This window comes from Rhineura floridana, chromosome 2 (assembly GCF_030035675.1).
Source record: "Rhineura floridana isolate rRhiFlo1 chromosome 2, rRhiFlo1.hap2, whole genome shotgun sequence".
NCBI classification, from domain to species: Eukaryota; Metazoa; Chordata; class Lepidosauria; order Squamata; family Rhineuridae; genus Rhineura; species Rhineura floridana.
Window position 1 is genome coordinate 142,218,105 of NC_084481.1, and position 21,850 is coordinate 142,239,954.

Here is a 21,850-nt window from a genome sequence, read left to right on the forward strand (position 1 = left end):
ATGGTGCCACTCTGGGTTCCTGCCAGGTGGAAGGGTGGGATATAAATCAAATAAATAAATAATATTCAGTGCTAGTCCTATTCCGAGTAGACCCATTGAAGTTAATAGGTATGACTAGCTTAAGTTCATTAATTTCAGTGGGTCTGTTCTGAGTAGGACATAGTTGAATACAATCTATTGTTTGGCACTGCATGTAAACTGACGCAATGCGAATTTATTCTAGGGCTGCCTTCCCAACCTCGGGTCACCAGATGTTGTTGGACTATAACTCCTATGAGTCCCAGCCAGGGTGGCCAATGGTCAGGAATTATGGGAACTATAATCAAGCAACATCTGGGGACCCAAGGTTGGGATGCATCTTAGTTTGGTGTCCAAGCTTTGGCCATTCCACCTTGGGTGACCCTACTAGGAGTGTAGCCTCTTGGTCTAGACTCCTGACAGCATTGCTCTCCAGGTTTTGGAGGAAGGCAGTGGTAAACCACCTCTGAATACCTTTTACCACGAGAACACTATGAATAGACCATCCAAAATGCAACATGAGATAGTGCTGAAAGATGAGACCCCCAGGTCAGAAGGCACTCACTGAGCTACTGGGGAAAAACAATGGACAAGCATGAGTAGCACTGTGATTAATAACGCAACTGGGTCAAAGCCATATGGAAGCCTGGAAGCTGATGCACGCAGATGTGAAAGGAGAGTCTGGAGTTGTACGACATACACAATAGGAACATGGAATGTGAGAAGCATCAACTAGGGAAAGTTAGAAATTGTCAAGCAAGAAATGGAACATATCTACATTACAATACTTGGCATGAGTGAATTAAAATGGACAGGAACGGGACATTTTCATTTGGGCAACTACAAAATATGCTATGCAGGAAATGATAAATTAAGAAGAAATTGGGTTGCTCTAAAAGTGAGGTGATGTAACAAAAGCAATTAGGAGCTATAATGCAAGGTCTGAGCGACTGATATCAATCAGATTAAATGGGAAACCTATCAACATAGCCATCATCCAAGTCTATGCTCCAACGGCAAATGCAGAAGAAGAGAAATGGAGAGATCTTCTGCAGAGGTACAGGAAGAAATTGATCACACACCAAAACAGGATATTCTAATAATCATGGGGGACTAGAATGCAAAGGGAGGAACAGAGAAGAACTAGGAATTGTGGGAAAATGGGGCTTAGGAGATAGAAATGAAGCAGGAGAAAGACTTGTTGAATTATGTGAAGCCAATAATTTGTTTCTTGCAAACACATTTTCTGAGCAACCAAAAAGACGACTGTACACATAGACATCACCAAATGGTAAGTATAGGAATCAAATTGATTATATAATTGGTAGCAGAAGATGGAGAAGTTCCATACTTTCTACGAAAACAAGACCAGGAGCAGACTGCAGTACAGATCATGAACTGGTCATATCGAAAATCAGAGTAAAGCTAAAGAAGAACAAGCAGCAATCATAATGCCCAAATACAATTTAAATAACATCCCAGAAGAATATAAAGATCAAATAAGGAACAGATTTGAGGCTTTAAACTTAGTTGATAGAGAACCAGAAGAACTATGGATTGAAGTCAGAGACATTATTAGGCTGACTTATGGCAACCCTATAAATAGGGTTTTCATGGTAAGCGGTATTCAGAGGGGGTTTACCATTCCCTTCCTCTGAAGCTGAGAAGCAGTGACTGGCCCAAGGTCACCCAGTGAGGTTCATGGCTGTGTGGGGATGTGAACCCTGGTCTCCCAGGTTGTAGTTCAACAGCTTAACTACTACACTACACTACCTCAAATTAAAAAGAGAGAAAAACCTCGATGGATGACTGAAGAAACTCTTAAAATGGTTAAAGAAAGAAGGAAAGCAAAAGCAAGAGAAGATAGAAACACGGTTAGAACCCTAAGTGTAATAATACAGCGACTAGTATGTAGGAACAAAGAGAGCTATTAGAATAGTTATTGTATAGAAATAGAAGAGGACAACAGAAAGGTAGAACAAGAGCCCTATTCCAAAATATTAGAGAAATGAAGGGAAATTTAAACCAAGAGTAGGGATGTTGAATAATCAACAGGGGAACACATTGACTGACCAAGATAAAACAAAAGGAAGATGGAAGCAATACACTGAATATACAATGAATGTAAAAGAGATGCAAGGATGACAGATTCATTCACGGTGGAACTGTATGATGAAGAACAAGAAATTTTAGAATGAAGTGGAAGCAGCTGTTAAAATACTTGGAAGAAACAACTCACCAGGAACAAATAGCATGCCAATAGAGTTGCTACAAGTTACTGAGACTGAATCTGTCCAAATGTTGACAAAAAATTGTCAACAAATATGGAAAATAAAGCAATGGCCTACAGACTGGAAGCATTCAATATACATCCCAATTCCAAAGAAAGGGGATCCTAGAGAATGCAGTAATTATTCACCCATTGTCTTAATATCTTATGCAAGTAAAGTAATGCTCAAGATTCTGCAACAAAGGCTCTTACCATATATGGAGCCAGAAATGCCAGATGTGCAAGCTGGATTTTAGAAAGGGAAGAGGTACCAGAGATCATATTGCAAACATACGTTGGATAATGGAACAGACCAAGGAATTTCAGAAGAAAATCACCCTGTGCTTTATAGATTACAGCAAAGCCTTTGATTGTGTAGATCACGAAAAACTATGAAATGCTTTAAAAGAAATGAGGGTACCACAACGTCTGATTGTTCTGATGTGCAACCTATACTGTGGACAAGAGGCTACAGCAAGGACAGAATATGGAAAATCCAATTGGTTCCCCATCGGAAAGGGTGTGAGACAGGGATGTATTTTATCACCCTGTTTGTTTAATCTATATGCAGAACATATCATATGGAAAGTGGGTTTGGACAAAGATGAAGGAGGTGTGAAAATTGGAGGGAGATATACCAATAATTTAAGATGTGCAGAGGATATCATGCTACTAGCAGGAACCAGTAATGATTTGAAATGAATAGTGATGAAAGTTAAAAAGCACAGAAGTAGGACTACAGCTGAATGGCAAGACAACTAAAGTAATGACAGTAGAAGATTTATGTAACTTCAAAGTTGATAATGAGGACATTGAACTCGTCAAGAATTATCAATACCTTGGCACAGTCATTAACCAAAATGGAGACAATAGTCAAGAAATCAGAAGAAGGCTAGGACTGGGAAGGGCAGGTATGAGAGAACTAGAAAAGATCCTCAAATGCGAAGATGTATCACTGAACACTAAAGTCAGGATCATTCAGACCATAGTGTTCTTGATCTCTGTGTATGGATGTGAAAGTTGGAAATTAAAAACGTGGATAAGAGAAAAAACTCATTTGAAATGTGGTGTTGGAGGAGAGCTTTGCGCATACCATGGACCACAAAAAAGACAAATAATTGGGTGTTAGAACAAATTAAACCAGAACTATCACTAGAAGCTGAAATGATGAAACTGAGGTTATCATACTTTGGACACGTAATGGGAAGACATGATTCACTACAAAAGAGAATAATGCTGGGAAAAACAGAAGGCAGTAGAAAAAGAGGAAGACAAAACAAGCAATGGGTTGATTTCATAAAGGAAGCCACAGATCTGAACTTACATGATCTGAACAGGGTAGTTTACAACAGATGCTATTGGAGGTCCCTGATTCATAGGGTCGCCATAAGTCATAATCGAGTCGAAGGCACATAACACAGAGACACAAAGTTGGGAAAGGCTGCTCTAGGGAGCACAGTTTGCTGTGGCTCCTGGGTATATGTCTGCTATACTTCTGGGGATGCATATTCTCCCTTCATATCTATATATTCCACACAAGGAACATTATTAATGCCGCAAATATGACTGTCTGATAAAGTGTGAATTGCCACTTATAATTCACAATTATTTTTCTGAATGCTGAATTTAAGTTGTGTAGAAAGAAACCATAAATACTGCCGCTTGTTTGCCAGTATTGTCCATCATAAGCTTCATCTGGGACATAACTATACAGTAGGGCCCTGCTTATACGGCAGGTTCCATTCTGGACCCCCGCCGTAAAGCGGAACCCCATTGACTTTAATGGGGCGCATCGCGTGAAAATGCCGCAAAAGCGGCAAAATCGGCTTTAAAAGAGGGGAGGAAAGCCGCCGCATTAGTGGAACGACGGGAAGCAGAGCGCCAGTAAGCGGGGCCCTACTGTATTGGATAAATGTACTGCCTTGCTGAGTTCTGGAAATCCCCAGAGTACAACCAGGAGTTTGCATGTTTTGGAGTGAAAAGCTCTTGGATATCATTAACTTTATTCTTCAAGCCATAGTTTTGGGAATCTGCTTTAATTTGATTTGGTAGTCTGTGCCAGTAGCTTATTACTTGCCATTGAACCTTGCTAGTTATACAGGCTTGACCCACTTCTGTTTCATGAATGTAATAATAGTATAATTTTCCCCAGGTAGCATGCCACCACGTGGGTAATTGCGCCATCTAACGTCCGAAGGCAAGAATGCACTTTAGTCAAGATCCAGGGCAACCATGCCCCTCCCACTCCATTTAATTCTTGCCTTCGTCCGAGGCTAGTCATATCTTTATAGCGTGAGGAATTAGTTTAGGAGTTTGTTTTATTGTGTGTGTTTGTGTGAATGTGTGTGTGTGAGGGAGTGTGCGGGACTGGGGGCCTTTCTGGGTTTCCTTCTTTTCTCTATCTTGGCTTGGTACGTCTTTTCTTTTTCCAGCCTTTGTTTTTCTCTTCCTCCCTCTTAAATTCTCCTGAGGTGGTGGTGTATTCTTTGTTTCTCCCACCCTCCGCCTTTCCCCTGTTTTTTCTTCTGCTTGCAGCGGCCACTTTACACGATTCCATTGCTTGTTTCCTCATGAGCCCAGGAGAGTGGAAATCCCCCTCCGGGAGCTTGGCTGCAGCTTCTGTCCTTCCCCAGTTTTAGAAGCTCGTGCCGCTGCCTCCCTGGCTCAATAAAGAGCCCCTTTTGAGCGCTACGTTCCAATTGGCGCTGGCTGTGTCCGTTTCCCTTTAGTCTTTAGGAGCTCATGGCATGGCTGTTCTCCACCCTAAGTGGCGCCTGCTCACCCTCCCTCCCGCGGAGCTCAGAGCTACTGTCCTTTTTGGAGCAGACTTGGCTGGGGCTCGCATGTGCAGTGCCTTTTTTCGTTCACCTGGCTGTATCCCCAAGCAGTAAATTTCTTACTGGAAGCTGTCTGTCTGTGCCTCTCATGGCAGTCTAAGGGGGAGTTTCAGACATACCCTGTTTTGAGCGGCTGGGTTTTGGCGGCCACCATTATCTGTTCATTTTGCCGCCCCCGCCTTTCTCATCCTTCTCTCCCCCCCCTGCGTTACTATAGCCTCCCCTTCATTTTTTCCCTTATCTGCCCTACCCTTTCTCGGTCTGAGGGCTTTTTTGGTTTAGCCCCTTTATTTACTATAAAAATAATAATAAAAATTATAATACTTGGCTTTAGCAACCTAATGAGGAGCTGAATGGGCTGGATATCCTGACCCTCTTTTTACTGTGGGTGTGTTTGGTGCACTGTAGAGGTACCTAGCTGCTTTTGTGCCATATTGAACCAAGACTATTTCTTTTGGCACCCCTGCCTGGACAGTGCATAGTAGCAGTACTGCACCTTACTCATTGTGTGCGTGTATCTAGCTGTTTGGTGCCATACTGAATGAAGACCTTTTCTCTTGGCCTGGATAGTGCTCATGAGCTATACCGCACCATACCCATTGTGTGCATGTATCTGACTCCATCATTGGCATACCGCACCACCAGAATGATTGTTTTGCTCTTACTTACATAGTGCGCAGGAGCGATACTGCACCTTACCCATTGTGTGCGTGTATCTAGCTCTTTGACAATAGCAGATCAGCGACCAGAGGCAGCACAGGCTGCAGGGGCAATCCGACAGTGCAAGGCCCCAGCGCCACACAAAGCCACAAAGCACAAGCACTCCAGGCTTCATGCCAAGGCTGTTGCCAAAACCAAGCACCTATCTACCCATAGTGCTTCCAAACGAGCCCAATACATCTCAGTCCCAGCCTCAGAAGCGCATGGTCAGGAGGCGTTAACTACACTTTTTCACTCACCTACTGGTTTATCTGAGGACGAGTTTAGAGAGTTTCCCAGCCAAACAACCTTGGAATGCCCATCTCATTCAATGACAATGGCTTCTTGCCATTCTGATCCTCCTCTGCCTACGCAGCCTCAATCAGTTCACCCACATCTGCCTCCACAAGGACAGACAGTACCCCCTGATCCCCCGTTGGGGTTACAGCTGACTCCAGAATTTCTGTCCCAGTTGTGAGATGTACTGAGGTTTCTTTCTCAAGTACAGTCTTTATCTCATACCAATATATTACCTCAGCAAGCTGTTCAGCTCCACATGGCATCATGGCTGTAACGATGAGGTTTCGCCCTCCTCTCCGAATCCCTTTGATGTTCCTAGAGGCAGACTTGACGGTGAACCCTCGGGGGATGGAGGATTATTCTGCCTTTATGCAGGCAGAAGTTGACAAATGGAGTGGGGACTCTGATGCGGAAGAGGACTATTCCTTTTGTCTCTTTGACTTGGATGATTACCTTCCTCTCTGCCGTAGAGTTATGGACACCCTCGGTATCCAGCCTTTACAGCCTCAAGCTACCGCTGATCTGGTGAAAGGGGCCACAGTCCTCAAGTCTCCCAGGTCAGTGGATTACTCTATTCCGGTGCCAGACCCCATCAACAAGCTGGCCAAGGAGAAATGGATCCACCCACTGCGCCCACGTCGCTTCTTGCCTTTAGCCAACAGACTCTATTCCAGCTTTCCCAACCAGTGTGCCTCCAGATGTTGTTGGACCACAATTCCCATCTTTCCTGACCATTGGCAATGCTGGCTGAGGCTGATGGGAGTTGTGGTCCAACAACATCTGGAGGCACACTGGTTGGGAAAGGCTGCTCTATTCCTTGGCCCCAGAATTCATGTCCTTTCTGAATGTCCCGGGAGCGGATCAGCCAATTTCGAATTTGGTATCCAGGTCTCTCCTTCTGAAAGAAGGAGACTCCCAGTTTAAAGACCCAAACAGCGGTTGGATTTCACTTTCCGTAAAAACCATGAGGCCACCACCTATTCCATTCAGGCTTCTACTGCCGCCTCTATCTTCTCAAGGGCCTCTGTGATGTGGCTGGATGACTTTTTGGATGATCTCAATCCGGATCCAGCCAAACTTCGAAAGGGTCTTCTTAAGTTACACAAAGCAGCTGCATTTGTGGTGGACGCCACTCTGGACGCATCCCACCAAGGAGCACTGGCCTTGGCTGCTGAAATAGTGGCTCGGAGAACATTCTGGCTCCGACACTGGGATGCTGACACCACATCCAGAGCCAACTCGTCTACGGCTTCATACTCGGGATCCTTGCTGTTTGGAGAAGAAGCTCTTAAAGCGGTTTTGGTAGACCCTAAAGACAACCGAAATCCAGCTTTGGCTACAGCCAAGAGAGATGACCGCCGACCATTTTGAAGGTTTGTCCCATATCGTTCTTTCCAGCCCTTTTCGGGGGCGCAGCCTGTGGGGCAAGGCCACGATTCTCGAGCTCCCGATTTCCACTCCTCCAGGGCACCCTGGCACAAACAGTGATTCCAGGCCAGAACTCAGTACCAGGGAAGACATGGTCCTTCACCTTCATTGTATGGTAGAGGAGCTAGTCAGCGTTGACAATCATCCCTATTGGAGGCAGGCTACTCCTCTATGCAAGGTCCTGGCTCGCCTTAACACAGGTCTCTTGGGTCAGAGATACCTTCTCCCACGGTTACAACATAGAGTTTTGGTTGACTCCCCTGGACAGATTTCGCCCCTCTCCCGTCTCCACTTCTCAAGAGCGGTGGAGGGTCATGCAGGAAGCTATAGATCATCTCCTCGACAGAGCCGCAATAGAACCAGTACCACCAGCAGAAAGATCGGAGGGCGTTTACTCTGTCCTGTTTGCGGTTCCCAAGCGAGATTTGTCGTGGAGGGTGGTCTTAGACCTCAAATGTCAACCACTTTGTGAAGTCCCATTGGTTCAAAATGGAGTCCCTGGCATCAATTGTAGAAGCTCTGCAACAAGGGGACTTTCTGGCATCCATCGACCTGAAAGAGGCATACCTTCACGTTCCGATCTGTCCTGCCCACAGATGGTTCCTGAGATTTACGTCAAGCCAGCATCATTTTCAATACAGGGCCTTGCTGTTCGGCCTTGCGTTGGCTCCACAGGTATTCACCAAGGTGATGGTCATCTTGGTAGCTTACCTCCACACCCAGGGGGTCCACATTTACCCTTACTTGGACGACCTTTTAGTTTGGGCGGATTCCAGGGACCTGTCCCACAGACAGGTTCGCTACACTCTCGAGGTTCTAAGGACTCATGGTTGGCTGGTTAACATTGAAAAGAGTCATCTAGAGCCAACTCAGTGGCTGCAGCATCTGGGAGCTATACTGGATACTGTGCAGGCCAGGGTCTTCCTGTCTCCAGAGCGTATCACAACCATCCGAGACATGGCAATTCTGCTGATGCAATGCTCGAAGGCGGGCATAATGTTTCTGGCAAAAGCTCTTGGAACGTTAGTCTCCACCATTCGCATCGTGCTGTGGGCTCGACATCACACTCGACCACTCCAGTGGGCCCTAATACCATTTCAGGCGGACATTGCCAACTCCAACCATCGCATGATACACTTGAATACATCACTGCATGCATCTTTCCCCTGGTGGGAGACAACTCAACACCTCAGCAGAGGTACTCCGTTCCAGAAGCCAGACAGAACTATAATACCCACAGATGCCAGCCTCACTGTCTGGGGCCCCCACTGCAATTCTCTCTTTGTCCAGGGTGTGTGGTCCAGAGCGGAGCAATGTCAGAACATCAACTGTCTGGAACTAAGAGCTGTCCATCTTGCTCTTCCACATTTCCAGCCAATCTTGAAGTTGGAGCATGTGCTAATCTGGACAGACAACACATGCGTAAAATCACATTTGAACAGGCAGGGGGAACCAGGTCTCAAGTTCTCCAGACAGAGGTGACCCAACTCTTCGACTGGGCCAAGGATCATCTTTTGTCACTGAGGGCAGAGCATCTCAGCGGGGTTCTGAATGTGATGGCCAATTGGCTCAGCAGGCAGTACGTGAGCCCGGGAGAGTGGAAACTTCATCCAGCGGTGTTTGACCTTCTTCAGCGTCGGTTCGGCACTCTCTCGGTGGACCTCTTCACCTCGAGTTGCAATTGCCAGCTGCCCCACTACTTCTCGAGGTACCTGGAATCGACGGCAGAATCGGTGGATGCTCTGATAACACCCTGGCTGGACAGCCTGTTGTATGCCTTCCCCCCAATACCTCTACTGGGCAGGACGCTGAGGAAACTGCGACACGAAGGGGCTCAAGTGGTCGTGCTAGCTCCCTACTGGCCTCGCCGACCGCGGTTCTCGGACCTTCTCTCACTGTCAGTAACAGACCCCTGGAAGTTGCCTGTCAGGCCGGATTTTCTCTCACAGGGACCGATCTGGCATCCGGATCCCGACTGGTTGAGTCTGACGGCTTGGTGTTTGAATGGAGGCAGCTGAGTTCCACGGGGCTACCTCAAGGGGTGGTTGACACAATTCTGGCATCTAGGAGGCCGTCGACAAATCGTATATACCAGAGTACCTGGCTTGTGTTTTCCAACTGGTGCGCATCCCAGGGCTTCTTACCTTCGCGAGTCACTGTACAACAGGTTTTGCAGTTTCTGTATAGAGGGCTGAAAATGGGACTAAAAGCAAACACACTGCCTCGTCATGCCTCTACTATCTCCTCAATTCTGTCAGTCTCTTCATCTGCTGTACCCTTGGGCTCACACCCGCTTATCAAACGTTTTTTGAGAGGGGCTGCCCTCCTTTCTCTGGCTGTGCATCACCATTTTCCTTCATGGAGTCTACCAAAGGTTCTACAAGCCCTGCAGCGCCCTTCATTTGAACCTCTTGCTTCAGTACCACTGTGACTGTTATCCTTCAAGGTCCTGTTTCAGGTGGCAGTTACATCGGCGAGGAGAGTCTCAGAGTTGGGAGCCTTGTCATCAGCCCACCATCTGTGCATTTTCCATAAGGACTCAGTAGTATTGAGGCCAGATCTATCTTTTTGTCCCAAGGTCAGCTCACTATTCTATTGCAACCAGGACATTGTTCTTCTGTCATTCTGTCCAAAGCTTGTCCATCCATTAGAGAATGCCTGGCACTCGCTAGATGTTCGGAGAGCTCTCAAGATCTATCTGTCTCGAGCCCAGGATATAAGACTAACGGAGTCATTATTTGTATCCTTTCACGCAAGGACCCTAGGAAAAAAGGTCTCTAAAGCCACCTTGTCTTGTTGGTTGCGCGCCTTTATTACACTAGCATATGAGTCACTTAACCTACCAGTGCCTACTAAGATAACTGCACATTCCACCAGGTCAGCCACTACTACGGCTGCCTTCGCAACCAACGCACCTCTTGCAGATATCTGTAGAGCGGCTGTATGGTCTACTCCAGACTCATTTATTAAGCATTATAAGATAGACCGTTACACTTCTGCTGACGCTTCTTTTGGGAGGCGTGTTCTGTAACAGGTTACTTCTCATTACTAATCAGTGGGTGGTCCCTCCCTACTAGGGCTGCTTTGGTACATCCCACGTGATGGCATGCTACCTGAGGAAAACGGACCATTGGTCTCATCTGAAGGGTGGTTTTCCCAGGTATCATACCATCACGGCCGTCCCTGTTGGAGGATTCTGGGGTGTTTTTTACCATTTTTTAACGGATTACTATTCCACATTATTTGGTTCTCTTTATACATTAAGTCAAGATCCTTTGTTATGTTAAGAATGTACATGTTGTTCCTAAGCGGTTGGTTCCTGTATTTTCCTTGCTGGTAAGCCGGTTGGCCATTATATCCTTTCAGATATCCCACTTCGGACTCGTCACGAATGAACTGGAGTGGGAGGGGCATAGTTGCCCTGGATCTTGACTAAAGTGCATTCTTGCCTTCGGATGCTAGATGGTGCAATTACCCATGTGATGGCATGATACCTGGGAAAATCACCTTTCAGGTGAGACCAATGGTCTGTTCTAGAGCATTTGCATTTTTCTGGAAAGAATCTGGGAAGTAATTTGTAAAAGTGACACTGAATTTTCTTCATAATACCAATTAAAATGTACCTTCAGGATCCTAGAGACCATATTTTGATCTCTTGAGTAATCATTATTTTCATCAAAATGGAGCAATATTATGCCAATCAATTTGGCAGCAAAACAGACCATTCAAAAATAAGATAGCAGTTTCTGTGTATTTGGGGAATTTGCCAGTATTCAGGAGTATATTTGTAAATTAAAAAGGTGGTGGTGTGGAATAAAAACCCCAGATGGCCCAACAGGGAGCTATTCTCAGTGGCTTCTGCAACCTGTAGAATGTTTGTCAGTTGTTGATGGTGGGAGAAATGGTGCATAAGAGGGAATTGGCTCCCTTGAGTTCCTAACATTCTATAGTTGGGCATTAGGGTTGGGAGGATGTAGGCCACACGGTTAGAGAACTGCCCCTCTGCATTATATGGTGGAGTGTCATGAGGGCAGCAAGGAAAACAGCCACCTTTTTTCTTTTCTGTTCTCCAGATGCATGTACACACACAGATCCCTAAAATATTTGGCACCATGTAGCACAGTGGGGAAAGATTTCAGCATGGTGAAAGCGTGAATATATCTTCTTTTCCCTTCTCTTTTCCCTTTTCTCAGACCTTCACACACCTTACAACAGCAATATTTTGTTATGGATCCTTACTTAACAGTTTGAAAGAAAAAATAGCCATTGGATTGAGCATAATTAGTGGCTTTTAGAATCCATAGAATGTTTGCAAAGAAAAAATAGCCAATGGATTTGCTTTCAGGATCCATAGAATGTGTCAGTTGTGGGAGGGAGAGGGTGTCGGTTGTGGGGGAAAGGAAATTGGAACGGGGGGGGGCTGGTTGGTTGAGATCCTAACAGTGCTACCACTCCTTTCTATTGATGATTGTTCCCTGCTGTGCCTTTCACCAACAGGTGAGAGAGACTCAAATGAAACAAAAAAAGTGGATGAGAGAGCTTTGGATAAAAAATTATTTCTGCTTAGAATGAAGAAAAATGCCTAAATCTTGAAATTTCAGGTCGTGTCAATAATCAAATTAAGCAATTTAAGCCTATGCCTAAAATACTGTAGTTCTTGCATTGATACAGCTATCTTAAGTAAGAATTAGCACTCCCTGAAATACCTTCATAGATGTTTTAGGACAGCCTTCCCTAACCTGGTGTCCTCCAGACATTTTGGACTACAACTCCCATCAAACCCAGCCAACATGGCTAATTGTCAGGGTCAGTGTGAGTTGTGTAGGGCACCGGATTGGGGGAGGCTGCTTTATGGTCTCTTGGCAGTTGAGACACCAAGACCAGGGTCTATGTGTTGTTTTAATGCTAAGTAAAGATTATTCACATCCAAATTTTGAACCAAAGGAGTTGTGATCGATGTGTAAAAAAAGGAGTCAATTAAGCTGTTTTTTTTTCTTTTTTGCATAATCTCCCTTGCCTTTCATACCAGAAATGAAGTACTGAAGCACTGGAAATGGGTGTCCCTCTGGCTGTGGAGATTTGACCAGATATTGCCCATTTAACCTCTTGTTGTAGTCAGAAAAGAAGTTTTTTCCTTTTAAACTGGAGTGGGTAACTTGTGGTCCTCCAGATGTTGCTGGACTATAGCTGTCATTCTCTCTGACTATTGGCTATGCTGGCAGGAGCTGATGGGAGTTATAGTCCAGCAACATCTGGAGGACCACTAGTTAGCCATCCTTTTTCTAAATGATAGCTTAAAATCTCATAATGGTGAATTCCGTATCCTTTGTGGGGTGAAATATAAGTGTACTGCCTTCAAGTCGATTCCAACTTATGGTGACCCTATGAATAGGGTTTTCATGGTAAGCAGTATTCAGAGGGGGTTTACCATTGCCTTCCTCTGAGGCTGAGCGGCAGTGACTGGCCCAAGGTCACCCAGTGAGCTTCATGGCTGTGTGGGGATTCGAACCCTGATCTCCCAGGTCGTAGTCCAACGCTCTAACCACTACACCACACTGGCTGTCATCCTTTGTGGAACACACACGCATAACAAATATGTTCAATACATATAGGGGAGCAAATTCATGAAGGATGCTCAAATTTTCTGTTGTCATTAATAAAGTAACTTCCGTTTTGGATCTCAACTGGTAACACTGCAAATGGTTTATCTTTCTAGAGTAGCCTTCTAAAATTAACTTGCCATGAGTCTGGAGCCTCTGCTGGGAGGGGAAGCAGTTGGGGAGAGCAGTTGTTAGAAAAAAGTGCTTTATTTGAGAAAAGGCTAAGTGCCTCCACCCTCCGTAATGCTGCTTTGCAATGGAGAAGTAGTGGGGGGGGGTTAAGACATGATCTCAAGATGGAATGTGTAGTTTGATCCTTGGTGAGAAGCTTTCCTGCCTATTAAAATGATCCCTATAAAGGCTGAGCTCATAGGAGTGAAGCAGTCACTGGAGGACTAGTAATGTTGATATATGTAAAAATAAATTGCTGACAACTATCTGGGATAATTTAACTTACTTGAGGAAGAAATAAAAATTTCTTCCCTTTTGAAAATGCTTTTGTATTTTCTTTGGTTAACCAAGCATCTTGTTTTTTTCTCGGTTGGATTTGTAATGAAACTTTCTGGGTTACCCATTTTTTCAGGCTAGCAGAGTTCACAGAGACAATATTAAGACAAGCAGAATTCTGTAACACATGTGGTCATAGACAATCCATCATTGCAGGCTTGGGTTATACATTATATTGTTATATGCTATTGTTTGAAAATAAAGTCTTTCTCTTCAGATGTTCAGAATGGAATTCATCTCTCCTGCTTGTTTTTCAGCTGCTGTTAGAACATTTGGAATGTCTTGTTTCCCGTCATGAGCGGTCTCTTAGAATGACTGTAGTAAAGAGACAGGCTCAGTCTCCAGCAGGCGTTTCGAGTGAAGTAGAAGTTCTCAAAGCACTAAAGTCCCTGTTTGAACACCATAAAGCCCTTGATGAAAAGGTAAACGTACTGAGTGCATTATTTATTAAATGTGACATGTTTAATAAATGGTTATGACAAATTAATTAAGAGCATTAGTGTAAAAAATCAGTAATACAAAATTACTCACACAAATAATTAATGCAAATGAAAAAACTGGAAAGCACTAACCAGGAAAATTTGTTTTTCTTGGTAGAACTAGATTACTTTTGTAAACATGGTAAACCAGTAAATTGGTCTTCTGAGGCAGTTCCTTAGTAAAACCAATAGAATAAGTGAAAATAATATTTGCCTCCTACATCTATTCAGCTTCACTTAATAGCACTGCTGTACTCCAGAGTGTAGGGACAAGGAAGGCGGTGGCCATGTCAAATTAGAGTGCAACACATTTTTATTAAGTGCCTTCCCACTTAATTTTCATCCATTTAGTCCAGCTGTTTCTTTTCCTTTTCAGTTCATTCTGCTTTCTTTTTCATTTACTATGTAAATGAAGAAACAGGGAAGGAATGTATTTCAGGGCGGACAGTCTGACGCTTTTAAAATGTAACATAGAAAAATTGGGAAACAGGGACAGTAAGGGAAGACAGCTTAGCCTAGCCTTTCCCAACTAGTGGGCCACCAGGTGTTGCTGGACCATAACTCCCATCAGCCTCAGCCAGCATTGCCAATGGTCAGGAAAGATGGGAATTGTGGTCCAACAACATCTGGTGGCCCACTAGTTGGGAAAGGCTGGCTTAGCTTGATACTGTTGGGAGTACATGATGCAATGCAGAGAAGGGGTTAGCTTCTGCCAGTCACCTTCCTAACTTCCTCTCTCCTTTCTCCTGAGGATTGGGATACTCTGCTGAAAGTGGTGGGTTGTGGTGCAGGGGCTGAGGGAGGAGGAGGATATGTGAAAGCAATTAGTGGGCTTGTGAAGAAGAGGTGCTTTCACCATTCACTTTCTGTGTGTTTTTATCTGGATCCAACCCAGAATACCTGTCACCGTCAATCAAACAGTATGGATATTTAGTGTAAAATCTAAAATGAAGCAACTGAAGTCCCAGTGACTTCCGAAGGGACCTGTCTTTTACTTTGGCTGAACTGTGCCTTTATTTCCCATTTCTGTTCATTAACTTGCAGTTCCTGCTTTTGGAAAGCTCTGGCATTTAGAATTTTGAGTACGTGATCTTGCTTAGCGGCTTGCATGTTTTCAAAATGCCAAAGAACAATGCCAGTGTCGTCATACTCAGAATAAATCCACTGAAATCAGTAAACAAGTTTATTTATTTCAGTGGATCTATTCTGAGTAGGACTAACGTCAGATATCACCCCTGGTCTTTAAGCAAATACTTCATTAGTAGAAAAGTCTATGGACTGTGGCTTACATTTCTAAGAACCGTGAGCAGAAATTTGCTCATGGAATGAGACTTAAATCTGGTATAGGGACTGTGGGCAGGTGGATTGTGAAAATAACTTTCTGCATGGCCAGAATTGCTTTATAGTTGTGCTTGGGTTTTATTAGGTCTAGGCCCATATGGTTTATAGAGTGTTCTCCTAGGTAACATAAAGGTTCTATTTAATCAATATATTTTAATGGTTACGGCAACCAATTAGTAAGCATGTTTGTTAAAGAAAGATGAATTACAAAATGAGGAAAAGAAATTTAAATCATTAAAATCAGTTTATCCTGCTGAACCATCTGAGCTCTGACTGTATTGTCATCCAAATTTTTGTGGTGACAGCTAATACTACACTCTTACGCTTGTCTGATCTAGAGGTTCATTGCCAAAAAATGCAGTAGAACACTAAATGTATACTGGCTCCACATTGGTATTGCATAAGCTGCTTGTTCCTTGAAGTTCTAGTAATATTGGAGCAAATATCTGTTATTACTTTGTTGTTTTTAAGAATTAAAAGATAATTTCCCATCCATTACCAGAAATAAACACATACCAACATGTATATCAAAATCTCGGGATTCTTCAGTTTAACTAATGCTAGCAGAATTGCTTGTGTTCACACCTTTGCTTTATCTTTTAGGTCAGGGAAAGATTACGAGTAGCACTTGAAAGATGTAGCTTGTTGGAGGAAGAATTGGGTACTACACACAAGGAGGTAGGTCATCTCCTTTAAACAAAAACTAACCTTGTTACCTCTGGAGGGAACCCTAACTTTTTGAGCAGCTTTGTGGGAGGGGAGGAAGAACTGTGGCTAAAAGGGAAGAGAAGGCTTAGAAGCAGTGAAAGCTCCTGTTTCAATTCTCTTGATCCTGCCCACGCTTCTAAAGACTGATTCAAATGTTTCTGCGGGATAGGGTCTTTGTGCAGCTTTGTAATGTTGGGAATCCATTTCCCATGGTGTCTTCTCCCTAAATGAAAGCTTTTTTCAGCTGCAAGCATGTCACTGTGCGATGTTTAAATAGGCCCTAAGAACCAGTTGACCCAACCATGTCATTAAGTAAATAGCAGCCACAGATCAGTTATTATGGATAAGAGTTTTCTTGTCTTGCATTGCAGAATGCATCAAAAGCAGGCTTATCACTTGATAAATATCCTCTGAATAGATTATGGGAGTAGGTCCTAAATTCAGCTTTAAAACTGAGGGCAGTAGTATATCTGTTGCCTATTGATTTATGAATCATGAATGTAGTCTTTCTAATTTTGAAATGTTGTTAATGGCTTCTTTTTCTGTTTCAAAGTTAATATTATAATTGAAACCATATTTTAATGTCATTGTTCAGTTAATGATTTTGAAAGAACAGAACAATCAGAAAAGAGCGCAAGCTGATGGGATGCCTGATGTTAATCATGATCAGGAGAATATGCCTAGCACTAATGGGAAGGTAGGTACAAATCTTGTTCTTGTAGGGCCATTCATTGCTTCTGGGGAAAGAAATCTGGCATGTTGTAGGTCTCAGGTGTGCATACTCTACCAACACACTCCAATGAGAAAGTAATGAGTGAAAATAGATATATACCATATTCATTTGAATGTGTTCTCTCCTTCAGCTTCAGCTCAAACCCTTAAGCTCTTTTCAGGGAAGAATTATGTGGTACATTGAGGTGCTTAGAGGTGGTGGTGGGCTGGATGTGGGCCGATGAATTGAGGCTGAATCCTAAAAATACAGAGATGTTATGTGTCCAGAGTTCTTATGCCCAGGTGATGGGGAGATGGCCTGTTCTGGACAGGGTTGAACTCCCCAGGAAGGAGTAGGTTTGCAGCTTGGAAGTACTCTTGGTTTCAACACTGTCACTGAAGGATCAGGTGACAGTGGCTAGCGGTGTCGTTTTCCACCTCTGGCTGGCTTGCCAGCTTCGGCCCCTTTTGGACAGAGATGATTTGGCACATACTTCATGCTCTGGTGACTTCCAGATTGGATTATTGCAATGCGATCAACATGGGGCTGCCCTTGACAACAACTTGGAAACTTTAACTGGTCCAAAGTGTAGCAGCTAGATTACTGGCTAGGGTTCACTTTAGATCTCATATAACCCGTTTTAAAACAGCTGCACTGGTTGCTAGTTTGTGTCTGAGCCCAATGTAAGGTGCTCGTGCTAGTGTTAAAGCCCTAAAGGACCTGGGTCCCAAATATCTGAAAGACCGCCTCCTTCCCAACAGACCCTCTTGGGTGTTGAGATCAGCAGATAGGGCCCTTTTGCTAGCCCTGCCACCCTTGGAAGCTCGGGGAGTGGCGGCCCAGGAGAGGGCATTCTCTGAGGTGGCCCCTAAGTTGTGGAACTCCCCGCTCACCAAGTTGTGTCTGGTTACTTCGCTGTACAATTTTAGGTCAATGCTGAAGACACACCTCTTTACCTTGACCTTTGACACCTGAGACATATATATTTTAGGAATCACCCTATTTTGGGATGTTAGGTTGTTTTTGAATTGTTTTTAATGTTGTATTGTAAAATTGTTGTAACCCACCCTGGGATCTTTGGGTGAAGGGTGGGTAATTCATGATGATGATGATGATAATGCAGAAAATGCCATTTTCAAATAAACATGGCATAGTTTGATTTACTCAGTGTTTCTCGCATTTCTGGCAGAGAGACCAGAGCCTCTCCAAGTTGAAATTTTTCTGCCTGCAACAGAGTCTTAGTCATGCCTAAATTGTGATGGCTTAACTTGAAAAATTATGGTAGTGTTTAGAACCATCTCATTGTACTAAAGTTTTTTAAAAGCTTGTTTTTCTAAATAGAGATCTTCCAATGGCTCTCTAAGTCATGATGAAGACCTTGCTAAAGTAATAGAACTTCAAGACGTCATAGAGATGCAAACTAAAGAGCAGGCCCAAATGAAAGAACGTATCACTGCACTTTCTAACAGAGTAGCAGAACTGGAAGAAGATCTTGATACTGCTAGAAAAGATCTAATAAAATCTGAAGAAATGAATACAAAGTTGCAAAGAGATGTAAAAGAGGTAAGAACATGTCAGTTTTTAACATCTAGCAGTTTCTTTAAGGTTCTATCATTGTGTTTGCCTCTTGGGCTATTTTGTTTATGGCTTAATGGAAGGATTGAGCAAGCATGTTAGTGCTTTCCATCAGCACTTTTAATAAACTCTCTGCATTTATAGTTGGCTTTGTTAACTTCTGGAAAAAAAATCAGGTTTTCTGGATTTGGCTGCCACAGAAATTAATGTTTGTTCTTATGTGATAATTTTCCATGTCTGTTTTCATAAACTTCATCATGGGCTAATGGCTGATTAATATAGTTGATTATGGATTCTGAAAAGAAGAGTGCCTACTATTCTTCTTATTAAAAGAAGCTGAAGTTACCCTAGCATATATTTTGGTATTGGATAGGCTGGGGATTCAAAGAACTATTTAGGCTTAAGCAAGTTGCTTATGCTTCCCCAGTGGAATTGTACTGTTTTGTTTGGAACAGTAACAGTCATTCCATATCAGAATTACTCTTGAAGCTCTCCTCAGTTTCAATAGCTGATTATCACAGATTGCAAATCTTGATGTTGAACTTGTTGATCAGTAACAGCTGGCAACTTGCATGATGTCAAGACACATGAAAGAAAGGGAAGTTGCAATTATTACAATTATTACAAATGGATCTTTGGATCATTCTCTTATGTTTCCATGCCTGATATTTCAAGGTGTACTATTAAACATACTTAATAGAGAGAAATGCATAACTCTTAAAAACTATGTATTTCCTTAATCTGACATTTTTTATCATTTAGGCCATGGCTCAAAAGGAAGATATGGAAGAACGAATCACAACCCTTGAAAAACGCTACCTCGCTGCACAACGTGAAGCTACATCTGTGCATGACCTCAATGATAAACTTGAAAATGAAATTGCTAATAAAGATTCTCTGCACCGACAGGTAGAAACTGTTGTTTATATTAATACAACCACATTTTCTCACGCTATGGTAGCACCCCATAATCTGCTAAGCATATTTGATATGGAGGAATATGAAAGTAATACCTTTGTAGGAGTGCAAGTAGCATGTTTGTCATACCTTCACAAATATTTAAATAACAGGTTATATGCAACAGTTGCATGAGAATAAGGCTACTTGTGTAATGGGGCTTTTCCACCATCTGTTCTAACAAAGAAAATCTGTTGGGGTTCCTCAGGAAGGAAAGGCATGGGATGTCTCTTGGGGAACTGCAGCAGGAGGGGGCAATTTAAGAAACTTGGCCAGCTTTGCACTATTACAGAATAATCAAAATTTATTTATTTAAAAAAATATTTGTATACCTCTATTTCATTTTTTTAAAAGATCAAAATGTTTAGTTTGCTGCTAATTCAACTAGTTAGTCTATAGGTTTTGATATATCTGGCCATGGCCTGAAAGATGGCTTGTATTCTGTGCTGGTGGTCAATGGTTAACTCAACAGAGCAACATCCTAGGAGCTTACTTTTAATTTAAAAAATTTTATGCTGTAGATTACAGTAGCATTCCATCTTCCCGTAGCTTTGTAATACGTACTATGTGTTGGAAATGAACTTATGAATTTCTGTTTGAAATAAGAATAAACTGTGTTCATATGATGCTCGTGGAAATCTGCTGCATATGTGAGCAATGTTGTGTGTGTAAGATAACTTCCATGATCTTGGAAGCTAGTAAAAGCTAGTGTCTATAATTTCACACATGGCTAGTTTCTACAATTCCACACATGAGTTTTCTCAAAAGAAGTCTGCTTACCACCACCAGTAAAGTTATAAGCAAATTTCTTGCCCCTATAGAGTGAAGATAAGAATAAACAGTTACAAGAACGACTGGAACTAGCTGAGCAAAAATTGCAGCAGACTCTGAGAAAAGCTGAGACTCTGCCGGAAGTGGAGGCTGAACTGGCTCAGCGAGTTGCAGCACTTACAAAGGTAGGTCTATGTAGGGTTGTAAAAAAAACCCTGTATTTTCAGCTGAATCAATCTGTTCTGTGTTCTAATTAACACACACATACACACACAGATTAATAAACTAGCTGTGTAACAAATAGCAGTTAATGTTTTTTAGTAGTTTGGTGGTTGCTTGAGCAGCTCTTCTATCAATTCTGGGTATTGCATTAGAAAGTCATAGTGCAATTCCTGGCAAAGTAAACTATATCATAAAGCAATGTTATGTCCAATATTTACAAATGGAATCTTGGCTGCCTTTTAAAGTCTTATTTGTTTTCTTGCTACCTTTCCTGTTCCTTATTGGCTTTTGTTGCCTGACCGTTTGCCTCATGAGAATTCTGCAGCTAAATATGCTAAAATGGTGAAACGTATTCCAAGCTTGGGAAAGTAGAATTTGCACAAAAGATGCTGGTCCTTATTTCTGCATGCTGCTTCCTTTTTTTTTTTTTTTTTTAAATCAGAATGAAAGGTTAGTAGGGAAGAGTGTAGGGAAGAAACAATGTTGAAAGTACTTTCTTTTGTAAGATGAGTGAATGCAGTCTTTTTCTTTTTTCCTGATACATTCAGGTGTCATCAGTCACCAAAGCACGATGTTTAATTGTTATTTGATACATTTATTTATTTATTATTTGATTTATATCCCGCCCTTCCTCCCAGCAGGAGCCCAGGGCGGCAAACAGAAGCTCTAAAAACACTTTAAAACATCATAAAAACAGACCTTAAAATACATTAAAACAAAACAACATTAAAAACATTTTTTAAAAAAGCTTTAAAAACATCTTTAAAAAAAGGAATCCATCTACTGTGTTTTGGGGGAAATTGGCAATAGATTGCAGTGTGTGGACAGAAATAGCAGTCTGCATAAACCACAAGATGCTTGTTTGCTAATAATTTTCCTGGTGATTTCTCAAATTTTAATTAACAGTATGATTTATAACAGGCTGAAGAAAGACATGGTAACATTGAAGAACGATTGAGGCAGATGGAAGCCCAGCTGGAGGAGAAAAATCAGGAATTGCTAAGGGTATGTTAAAGCAGTGATGACCACCATCTCTTCTAACTCCTTTCAGATTTGAAAAAATGTCAGGTTGGCAATGTAAATTGTAGCTTTATATTTCAAGTATATTTTTAACTTGAGAGGGTAAGCTTTTATCTTAACAGGATACTTGAAATACCTGCATAGGGCAAGAATGTTCAGTAGCACTGGTGGGTGAATTGGCTTCTTAGAACAAAGTTGGCTTCTGTAACTAAACTTTCTAATAGCTAATTAGATAACATGATTAGTGCAAGGACTTCTTGTACAGCTCCTGGCAGAATGATCAATGGCTAGAACTTCTGGAAACCATCATAGTAAATATCCCCAGAATTACATTGCCATTTTTTCGAGGGCAGACTTGATTCTAACTTAGCAGTATGCTGTGACATGGTGTAAGACTTGCTGCCTGT

General features: G+C 42.6%; 1 protein-coding gene across 11 annotated transcripts in view; it reads left to right on the forward strand.

Moving 5' to 3' along the window:
• Positions 1-21,850, forward strand: part of PPFIA1 (PTPRF interacting protein alpha 1) — a 112,268-nt gene that overhangs the window by 27,957 nt on the left and 62,461 nt on the right. For all 11 annotated transcript variants that reach the window (XM_061610705.1, XM_061610697.1, XM_061610695.1 and 8 more), the window contains 7 exons: positions 13,916-14,080; positions 16,082-16,156; positions 16,782-16,883; positions 18,240-18,461; positions 19,236-19,382; positions 20,252-20,386; positions 21,345-21,428. In XM_061610705.1, coding sequence (XP_061466689.1) covers positions 13,916-14,080; positions 16,082-16,156; positions 16,782-16,883; positions 18,240-18,461; positions 19,236-19,382; positions 20,252-20,386; positions 21,345-21,428 — 930 coding nt within the window. The remainder of the gene's footprint in view (positions 1-13,915; positions 14,081-16,081; positions 16,157-16,781; positions 16,884-18,239; positions 18,462-19,235; positions 19,383-20,251; positions 20,387-21,344; positions 21,429-21,850) is intronic.